Source organism: Arvicanthis niloticus, chromosome 3, assembly GCF_011762505.2.
Source record: "Arvicanthis niloticus isolate mArvNil1 chromosome 3, mArvNil1.pat.X, whole genome shotgun sequence".
Classification (NCBI taxonomy): Eukaryota; Metazoa; Chordata; class Mammalia; order Rodentia; family Muridae; genus Arvicanthis; species Arvicanthis niloticus.
This window is the reverse complement of record NC_047660.1, coordinates 136,916,521-136,926,993: the sequence shown is the minus strand read 5'-3', so window position 1 is coordinate 136,926,993 and position 10,473 is coordinate 136,916,521. Positions and strand designations below refer to the sequence as shown.

At 52.5% G+C, this 10,473-nt stretch overlaps 1 protein-coding gene across 5 annotated transcripts; it reads right to left on the bottom strand.

The window, feature by feature from the left end:
* Positions 1 to 1,574: 1,574 nt before the first annotated feature.
* Shd (Src homology 2 domain containing transforming protein D) lies at positions 1,575 to 10,334 on the bottom strand. Of its 5 annotated transcripts, none has more exons than XM_076931981.1 (7): positions 8,118 to 10,334; positions 7,074 to 7,414; positions 5,740 to 5,848; positions 5,485 to 5,661; positions 4,672 to 4,780; positions 4,330 to 4,449; positions 1,577 to 2,030 (listed from the first exon to the last, which is right to left on the bottom strand). In XM_076931981.1, the coding sequence occupies exons 2-7, from the start codon at positions 7,350 to 7,352 to the stop codon at positions 1,790 to 1,792; spliced, it is 1,035 nt and encodes a 344-aa protein (XP_076788096.1). In that variant the 5' UTR covers positions 7,353 to 7,414; positions 8,118 to 10,334; the 3' UTR covers positions 1,577 to 1,789. The 5 variants fall into 5 exon arrangements, with proteins under 5 accessions (XP_076788093.1, XP_076788094.1, XP_076788095.1 ...); XM_034498224.2 differs by having other exon boundaries at positions 5,740 to 5,845; XM_076931978.1 differs by having other exon boundaries at positions 1,575 to 2,030; positions 5,485 to 5,848.
* Between the last annotated feature and the right edge of the window lie 139 nt (positions 10,335 to 10,473).

Genomic DNA, 10,473 nt, shown 5'->3' with positions numbered 1-10,473 from the left:
GAAGAAGAAGAAGAAGAAGAAGAAGAAGAAGAAGAAGAAGAAGAAGAAGAAGAAGAAGAAGAAGAAGAAGAAGAAGAAGAAAAGTAGAGGCTGGCCGTGAGTGTGTGGAGAGGTGGGAAGGGAAGGGGAAAGGGGCAAGGGGACAGAGGGATCAAGAGACCAAAAGAGCAGGTGATCAAGAGAGAGAGGTGATCAAGAGAGAGAGGAGGCAAGCAGCCCCTTTTATAGTGGACCAGGCCTACCTGACTATTGCCAGGTAGCTGTGGGAAGGAGCATACCTAGCTGTAGCCAGGAAATTGTGGGGGTGGAGTTTAGACAGAATGCTAACAACCTGCCTCTGCCTCCCAAGTGCTGGGGTTAGTCCACGTGTCTTATATTTTTATAATAGGGGCTGAAACAATGGCTCAGGGGTTAAGAGTTCACACTGTCCTTCCAGAGGGCCAATTCCCAACAGCCACTTCTGATGGCTCAGAACTGCAGACATCTGCATGCATGTGCACGCGCGCGCACACACACACAGACACACAAATAACAAAAGTCAAACAATGTCTGTATTTATTTAGTTATTCATTTTGTGATTATAATTATGCCATTTCCTGCCCTCTCTTGCTTTTACATATCCAAGGAGCAGGTAGTCAACACCCAGGCCTGGTTGGCCCCTTCCTCTGAGAAGGCTAGGCTGACTCCTTGACAGGCTTTAAATTGACAGTTCAGAAGACTAGGCCTAAGAACTGGGCAAGTCCAGGGAAGCCCGGCAAGTCAGTTACTAGAAAAACCCCAGGCTTCAGGCAGCTAGTCAGAAGCTGGTCTGCTACTTGGCCTGAAGCAAGGACAATGGGTCAGCAACAGTTTCCAGACCTTTTCAGCAATAGTTTCCAGTTCCCATGCCCTGGTAATGGTTCTGGAATGTCCCTAGAGATGGAGCAAGATAAAGGTCACCTACCCCTGGAATTCCCCTAATGTGCTTTAAATCGGGCCTGCGAGCTCACTTGGCTGCCTCTCCATCTTGGAATTGGAGACCCCAGCATGCTGGACTTCTGCAGAATAAAACACTTTGCATTTACATACTGTTGAGTCTGGGGCATCATTCTTAGTGAATCATGGACCCTTACACATCCTTAGTGGTCCCCCGGGATGGCCTCTTCTCAAGCAAGGAAAGGAAAGTTGAGCGTCAGAGCTACCAGCATGTACCATTGTTCTGTGTCTGCACATCACCCTGAAGTGACAAGAGCAGTGGCTGCCTTCTCTTCTTCCTGTGGATTTCTCAGGTGTAGGGCAGATGGGGGGGGGGGCGGGGGGGCAAAGGGATGACAGATGTCTACTTAGGAGGCCAAAGGTTCAGCTGCAGGCTGAGATGAGGCAGAACTGTCCCTGACTCTGGGGACATTAAACTTCTAACCCCAGCTGGATCCCTGTGACAAAGGCTTGGGCCGGCTTCGTCATTCTCTGCTCAGTCCCCACAGGCATCTGTGCTGGATACTCCAGGGTCTGAGTGGTTACCTCACCTGCTGAATCAGGAGTCTCTCCCCACAGCCCCAAAAGAACATTAGGGAATGACAAGGTTTTAAGATTCATTTTTATTACATTTATTTATTAATTTATGGTGTGTGACTTGTTTGTAAATTAGAGGACAACTTGTAGCTCCTGGCTGCCACCACGTGGATTCCCGGGGTTGAACCCAGCAGGCCTGTCAACAGAGCCTTTCTTCACCTGCCAAGCAGGCTCACAGGCCCTGATCTGTAGCATCCCACCAGAGGGCATTAAAGGTGGCTTGGAGGAAGACTGTGCATCATGGGCCCGCCTGTCCCTTCTCCGGCCTAGCAGCCAGTGTGCAGGGTCCTTGAGAGCTCTGGCTGCTGGTGACAGGATAGAGCAGGGCCAGGTGCTCTGCGCCTTGGACAGGCAGTGGGCGGGCACTGTAATGCAGGACCAGCTCAGGCACGCTGGGGAAGGGCCCACTGTGCTGTCCTAGTACCACCTGGTTCTCCCGGGTCCTCGAGAATTTCAGGTGCATGGAACCCTGGTTGCTTCTGTGAGACAAGGCAGAGCATCAGTCCCCAGACCCACTGAACTCTCCATCTCTCCACAGCTGCCTTCCTATAGGTGCAGGTAGGCACTGGGCCTCCAGGAACACCTCTGGCAGCCCCACCCAGAGCTGACAGTCACAAGTTCTTTTCCACCACTGTGTATCTTTCCCTTTGAAGCTTAGTTCTCGGCCAATCAGAGGGACCAGAGAGTGAAAGCATTTGCAGCCAGGCTTGATGATTTCAGTCCGATTCCCAGCACCCACATAGTAGAAGGCAAGAACTGAACCCCCAAAGTTGTCTCCTGAACTCCACACCCACATGTACACAAAAATAAAATAAATGTCCCAGCACTTGAAAGGTAAAAGCAGGAAGATTGCTACAGATTCAAGACTCAGGACTATCCTGGTCTACATAGTGAGTTCTGGGCCAGCCACAGCTACATGGCAGGGCTTCCTCCTCCTCCTCAAAATAAATAATTTAAATAAATACATCATTTATTTATTTAATCCCAGCACTTGGGAGGCAGAGACAGGCAGATCTCTGTGAGTTTGAGGCCAACCTGGTCTACTTAGTGAGTTCCAGGCCAGTCCAGAGTCTGCAGTAAGACTACTTCCCTCCATGCTCAGCCTAGCCCTGATGGCTCTCAGCTCAGTCTGGATGTCACTTCTGTAAAGAATCCTCTCCTCACAGCCTTTCATCATCCACAATTCTAGTTAGGAACTCAAGATCACCTGTGCAGGGCCCAGGTTCAAGGAGGAGCCAGTGGAATACAACAGACACTCAGCTGATGCTGGCTCAGTGAAGAGACTGCTTCTGCTGCTATGCCCCCTTGAAAAATTTTAAAAATTTTATGTACATATGTATGTATGTGTGTATATGTATGTATGTATGTGTGTATGCATGCATGTTGTGTGTATACATGTACGTGTATGTATATGTATGTGTGTAGGTATGTATGTGTGTATGCATGTATGTGTGTATGTATGTGTGTATTTATATGTGTGTATGTATGTATGCATGTGTATATGTATGTATGTGTGTATATGTATGTGTATGTTCCTGCATGTATCAGGGGTACACATATGGGGGTCAGAGGATACCTTGCGAACTTGTAGCAGTCTGTTCTCTCCTTTCATCATATCGGTCCTCAGATTCAACTCAAGTTCCTCAGGCTTGGTGCCAAGCACCTTTACCCACTGAGTCATCTTACCAGCCTGGATTTACTTATTTATTATTTTATTTATTTAATTTTTGTTTTGCTCTGTTTTTCGAGACAGGGTTTCTCTGTGTAGCCCTGGCTGTCCTGAAACTCACTCTGTAGACCAGGCTGGCCTAGAACTCAGAGAGATACACCTGCCTCTGCCTCCCTAGTGGTGGGATTAAAGGCACATGCCACCACTGCTCAGGAAATTGTGTGTGTGTGTGTGTGTGTGTGTGTGTGTGTCTGCAGTACCCATAGTGACCAGAAAAGAAAAGGTGTCATATTTCCTGGGGCTGAATTATAGGCAGTTGTGAGCCTCATGATGTAGGGGCTGAACCCAGGTCCTCCTGAGAAACAGCAAGTACCTTGACACTGAGCCGCCTCTCCAGCCCCCTTCTCTGTTTTTTGTTTGTCTGTTTTAAAGATTTTATTTATTTTATGTGACTATACTGTTGCTGTCTTCATACACACCAGAAGAGGACATTGGATCTCATTATAGGTAACTGTGAGCCACTATGTGGTTGCTGGGAATTGAACTCAGGACCTCTGGAAGTACAGTCAATGGTCTTAACCACTGAGCCATCTCTCCAGCACCCCCCTTCTCTGCTTTTATTGAGACAGTCTCATGTAGCCCAGAAAATCCTCCTGCTGCCCCAACCCTGGGGGATGACATGTCACATGATGCTACACTAGACTCACACTTTAGGTTACACTTTCAGGCATCTTTGGGGACTAGATCCTCAAACTCAAGCACTTTCTAGAATATTCTGAGAATCTGTCTTCAAACAGACACTAACAGCATCATTTCAAGTTTTGGACAGGGCCATTCAAAAGAACTATAAGAACCTTGGGCATTGGTTCCCAGCACAACTAGAGATTTGGATCTCTTGTTAGGCTTTCAAGCTCATTCCCTGTTGGACCCATTTAGCCACTGGCCCAGGAGCCCCACCCATCTGCCTGGAAAGCACGCCTCCTTCCAAAAGCCCCACCCACTGGCCCAGGATCCACATCCACTACTGCTGGAACTCCACCCACTCTCCCGGAGCTCCACTCACTGGCATGGGAGCAACACCCCAGTGTGTCCCTAAGGCAGGGTCTTACCTGAGGGACAGAATGCAGTCCTGAGCTCTGGTCTCGCTGAGCCGCACGAGGTAGCTGCCTTCCTTGCAGAGGGACAGAAGGTTCTCGGCCTCCGCTCGGCTTAGGGGTCCATGAAACCACCTGAGCAGGGTAGAGACAGACACCTCAAGAAGGGCAACAGGCTTCAAACAGGACCCTAGGGCAAAGTGAGACAATTCCCTTGGACGTGATGAGTGGGGGCCAGCCTGGGCTACATGAGACCTTCACCAAAGGAATGAATGAATGAATGAATGAATGAGGCCCCAGCTCCCCTACAGATCGAAGAATCCTAGGGGCCACCCCTCCTCCAGGGGCTGCACTTACGGCTGCTTCTCCAGGGCCAGGGCTGTATCCACGCGCTCTGAAGGCTGTGGTCTCCAGGGCTCCTTGGTGGAGCATGGAGTCCGTTCCCAATCAGGACCATCAAATTGCACTGGCGAAGGATGGAGAGAAGTTAAGTCCCATTCACTCAAGGGGCAGAGAAAAAGCTCTCCAAAGGGATTTCAGTGATGGGAATGGAGTCTAAGATAGGACAGGGTTGACAGAGGAGCTGAGATTGGTCTTTGGAAATGAAATGGCAAAGTCACCCAGAAATCAGGCACCATAGTGGGAGAGGGCAGTGTTTCGACTGACAAATCAGAGCACAGGGGGTATGGCCAACAGGGGTAGGTTATAAGTTCGTAATCAGGGGTCCCTTCAGTGGTAAAGGTGCTTGTGGGGAACCTGGACTACTGGAGCTTGATTCCCCAGGACACACATGGTAGAAGGCAAGATCTGGCTGAAGTCATGGTCCCATTCCTTCCCAATCTGGGTTATTTGATATTCTATAGGTTGATTCTGTTATCCCTTTACTTGATTTAGCAAGGAATTGTCTGACCTGACCCCAAGCCCATCACTGGACAGCTCCTAAAACCCTCTCTGCCTTTCACTAGCTCCCACAAACCTAGCTCATTCTAGTGCTTAGTCTACAGTCACCCTGCTGGGCTGGCCCTATAATGACCACTCTAGAAGCCTTTTCTGCTCCCCTCAAGAGATATTTTCTCTGGGGAAGAACTGGCAGATGTCAGCAGTTCACATATTAGTGAGAACTGAGGGACTGGAGGGAGGTGCCCTTGGAGGGGCTTGGCCTCAGCATACCTGCGAAAGCCCTGGAGATGTGATCTTTCTTCCACTCCCAAGGCTGGTCATATTCATCTGCGGGCCTCTCATCCTCCAGGGGCCTCCGGCTCTGGCCTGAAGACCCTCCATCTTCTGGTTTTGTATCCTGCTCCTCATACGGAGTATCGTAAAGCTGGACAGCTCTGCTTGGCTGTTCTGGGGTGGGGTGGGGGACACTGGTCACCCTCCCCTCCCAACAGGACATTTCCCACACCCCCAGCCATGTGTGCTCACCACTGGAGACGTTCCAGGCATCATAGGGCTCCGTGTACCCATTGTTGGGGGCTGGTGGCTGAGGCTGGGCATCAAAAGGGTCTGAGTATTCAGTGTCTGCTTCCGGCTGCTGGGAAAGGCTGGGGCTAGCTCTGGATGACCCTGCTGTGGGACACTGTACTTTCTTTTTTCTTTCTCTCTTTTTCTCTTTTTCTCTCTTTCTCTTTCTTTCTTTTAAAGATTTATTTATCTAATATCTATGAGTACATCATTGCTCTCTTCAGACACATCAGAAGAGGACATCAGATCCCATGGCAGCTGATTGTGAACCACCATGTGGGCGCTGGGAATTGAACTCAGAATCTCTGGAAGAGCAGTCAGTGCTCTTAACCACTGAGCCATCGCTCCAGCCAGGCACTATACTTTCTGACTGTCCTTGCTGAGCCATTTCACACTTTTCAGAGTTAGGCTGGTCAGGGAGTCTCACGTGTATCCTCCTGTCCCTGCCTCACCACTGGGCCACTGGGGTTTCAAGAACATGTCACTACGCTCAGCTCTTTGAGCAGGTTCTGGGAATCTGAATACAGGCCTCTCTCTGATATTGTTCTAATACTAGCCCTTAAGCCCTTAGTAAGGACATAGGCCTATTCTACAGGTGAAGAAACAGAAGCACAGAGAAGGTTAGTGACCTGGGCAGGGTCACACAGCTGGTGAGTATGAGGCAGGCTTTGATCCCAGTCTGTCTTGTTTCTCTGTGTTCCCTCCTCCTCTCATGTCTCCTTCTTCCAGAGATTTGTGGGGCAGGAGGATTACCAAACCAAACCAAACCAAACCAACAGAGCAGTGGTTCTGGACCTTCTTAACACTGCAACTCCCAACCATAAAATCATTTTGTTGCTTCTTCATAACTGTTAACGTTTTTTATGAATTATGATGTTTTTTTATCTGTGTTTTCTGATGGTCTTAGGCGACCCCTGTGAAAGGGTCATTCCATCTCAAAGGGGTCTCGACCTGCAGTAGAACAAAGCAGGGCATGCACCAAGTCCAGCTTCCCTCATGCACAACATAAACTGTGATACATGCCTGTCATTCTGCAACACACACTTCGGAAGTGGAGGCAGGAGGATCAGGAGTTCAAACTCATTGTAGTTAGTTTGAGGCCAGCCTGGGCTATGTTGGACCAGGTCTCACAACAAAACGTAAACGATACTTGCTCTCTGTCTCCCTGAAGGGAGAATGGGCCAAAGGGGACGCGCTGGCTAGCCCAGAAGATCTTAGACTCCCCAGGGGGCGGGGGATGAGGTGGGGAACCCAGGGTGATAGGGACAGAGCACCTGCCCATGTCCGCCACGCACCTCTTCCCCTGGGCTGCCCAGCAGGGCCTTGGCCCTGGCCATGTCCGCAGCCTCCACCTTGATCAGTCGGTGCCTGGGAGAGTTGTACTTGGGGTCGCTGGACCCGGTGATCTCTGGCTCGGGGCGGCTATTGGAATCCTCATAGGGGTCCTCGAAGTCCAGGTCCTTCTGTTCGCGGTAGGCCCGCAGGATGTCGCTCTCAGTGTAGTCGGGGGTGGGCGGCTGCGGAGGGGGCCTCCGGCTGCCCAAGTTCAGATAGTCTCGGAGCCACTTGGCCATTGGTGCCCCCAAAATATGCTGGTGTCAAACAAGGGCCTCCATGCCGAGCTCTGCAGCTTGTCCTAGAGTTGGCGGGAGGAAGGAGGAAAGAAGAGGAGGGGGAGACAAAAGGGGGAGGAAGAAGGGAGAAGAGAGAAGAGGAAGATGACAGGGAGATTGGAGGTCAGGAGTCCTTGGCTGGGCTCAGCGCAGAGGGAGCAGCAGGTGGCGACCCTGGTACTGCAGAACCCTGGGTCTGTGGGAACTGCGAACTTTAGGGTCTGTGTTGCAGGTGTCGAGTCAACAGGGCTGTTCCACATTCCTACTTCAGCTCCAGGCATAAACTTGCCAGAGGCTGGGCCACCCCAGAGGATCGTACTCCCTGTGGGGCTGCTGTCGGATCCCGCGGGCCACACCGGTCCGAATTCCAGAAGTCCCCGGATCCCTTGACCTCTGATTCTTCCCCCCCCCCCCCCCCCCATCCGTTTCCCCATCCTTTAGTCTCTGAATCTCCGGATCCTTTAACTCCCCCTCGGGTATCCCTTAACCTCCCGACCCTTTATCCACTTCCATTTCCTTTAACCTGCCAGTCCCCTAACTCCTGCCCCACACCGCCCCCTCAATCTCTTAACCTCCTCTATCCCTTAACCGCCTGCGGCCGCTGCCGCCGCCACCGCACAACAAAAGGGACTTAAGCCACTGAGTCCAGGCCTGGGTTCTCAGGGCCACTGGAGGGGCGAGAACACCCGCGTCCCATCGGGTCCCGCCCCCGCCCCGCAGACAGACCTGCAGACCTCAGACCTTCTGTGGCTCCGGGGTGGAGAAAGCAAGACCCGGACCCTGGAGGGTCCCGGAGGACGAGGCCACCGGCACAGGGACCGAGTCACCCTTGGGACCAGGGCCGGGCAGGGATTGGGCGAGAGGCCCGAGCATCGCGCAGGGTCGCGGCAGGAGGTGGCGCAGGGTGGGAGGCGTCGTCCGTCACTGCTGCGTCCGTCGCTTTGTGCCGGGCGAGGGGGAGGGGCAGGAGGCTTCCGCAGCTGCGGGTCCACCAGTGGAGGGAGGGAGGTGGGCTCAGACCTCAAGGGCTGGAGATAGAGCCGAGAGGTCAAACCCCAAGGAAAGGGCGGGCAGTAGTCGGCCAGAGTGACCCAAAAGCCATGGCCAAGGGTCTGTATGCCTTAGTCTCCCCAGCTGGTAAGCGTTGACATCAGAGTTACTGCTAAGAGTGTCATGTAGCCCAGGCTGGCCTCCAACCCACTTGCAGCAAAGGATGATCCCAAACTCCTGATCCTCCTGCCTCAGCCTCCCAGTATTTAGGGATGACACTCCAGGCTTCGTTCATGCTAGCCCTACTGACTGAGACGTTGAGGTTGGGGAAACTGAGGCACAAAAAGGCTTTGTGTGTGGAGCGATACTCAAGCCACCCATCTGTCTGTCCATCTGTGCCTGAACAGCTGGAGGATGGCACTGGTATCTTACAGAATGAGCAGTCATCCTCTTGCCCGCTGCGAGCTCTGCTTTCCAGGCGGGGAAACTGAGGCCTAGAGCCAGCACGGTATCTGGAGTAGGCTAAGTCCCCCTGACCACCCACTCCTATCTCTGTCAGGCAGAGTCCCCAGGGGCCACCAGATCCCGTGTGTGGGTGTAGTTGACAGCGGTCAAGAGCCTCCTCGCATCGAGCCTGACAACTGTACTCGTGGCAGGAATAGCAATTAGGGGGCCTGAGGCGGAATCAAACAGGCACTTGACTTTCTCTCGCCTCAGAGCCTCCTTTGGGGAGTGGGCAGGCGTGTAGGCGTGTGTGTGTGTGTGTGTGTGTGTGTGTGTGTGTGTGTGTGCGCGCACGCGCGCGCGCGAGCGCACCAGAACTGTAAACTCTTCTTTTTGATGGGGAAGGAGGATCATGGCAACTACCCTGGGCATCCCTTGAGGATGCCTTGGAAGACAGGACAAGGGCAGCCTATCTCACACTGATTCCGGATTGTAGTTCACATGCTCTACCACTGCCCCTTTTAGAAGTACAACCCAAGGGCTGGGGGGCAGCTGAGAGGGTAGTGTTGGCCCTCAGCACCTTAAACCCAACCCCCCCCCCCCCCCGAGGGAAAGCATGGGTTGTACAGCGAGTCACGGAGGCCATGCAGTCTTCTGCACTGCAATCCATTTCCCTGTGCTCTGAATATCTGCCATGGAGCCTCACACAGACTGTACCCTGCTGGTGGTATGGATGGACCCCCACTCTTGTTCAGGGATGTGAGACTGTTCCACACCAAGGCACACATTAGCACTCAGTGTATACACTGGGCAACTGGGGCCTCAGGAAACAGGATAAGACTCCCCACTCCTCAAATCTGGGTAGGGAAGTGTGCCAAAGCATGGGGACAGAAGGGGAGGTACTCTGGTCCATGGCAGGTCTTTAAGGCTGGTGGTCATGCTACATAGTGAGAACCACTCAAAACTCAAAAACCCAGGCATGTATGTGTAGGACCAAAACACTCTAGCTGACAGGGAGAATTGTCTTGCCTAATTGTGGCCTTGTGGCAGATGCAGGGCTTGCTCTCGGAAGCCTCCAGTCTGGAGGGTCCCAGCTTGAGGACCGTGCCTTTACTGGTTCCTAGCCTGAGGGAAGTACACACTTGCTTCCTTAAGCTCACAGTCTGAACAGAGAGGCAAGTCACTGACTTTCAGGGTCTCCAGGCTGATGGAGGAAGCACAGCCTGGCTGCAGGTCCCCAGTCTGGGGGTGAGGTCCAGCTGCTTCAATTTGCTGGAGGAACAATGGCATCTGGGACAAAAAGACCTCACAGATGCAATTGTAGCATGCCACCCCACCCCTTGCTATGCAGCTTTGTTACCCTGCAGGGACCAGGCTTGTAAACAGCAAGCAGGCAGAGAGCTGATATAGCCAGTGTCTGAATGCCCAGGGCAAAGGTGGTCCCCTTTGCCAGGGGGTCCCAGGGAGCTGATGGAGGTGACGGATTAGACCAGACAACTTCTGGGGACATGACAGCTACAGAGCTGGGGGAGTGGAGGTTAGCAGGACAGGGCTCCAGCCAGACCCCAGAATATCCCAGATCTTGGCTTGGGAAGCCCCACCCCCAATATGGGGTGTGTTCGAGAAGGAAGAATCCCCATGGGCAAAA

What these genes read in the sequence shown, in the direction of transcription:
- Shd (XM_076931978.1), bottom strand. Translation starts at nt 7,352, where the DNA reads ATGGCCAAGTGGCTCCGAGACTATCTGAACTTGGGCAGCCGGAGGCCC. An exon ending in TGGGCAGCCCAGGGGAAGAG is followed by an intron (nt 5,849 to 7,073) that starts GTGCGTGGCGGA and finishes AGCCTTTCCCAG; the next exon opens with CAGCCGGAAGCAGACACTGA. An exon ending in CTGGCCCTGGAGAAGCAGCC is followed by an intron (nt 4,450 to 4,671) that starts GTAAGTGCAGCC and finishes TACCCTGCTCAG; the next exon opens with GTGGTTTCATGGACCCCTAA.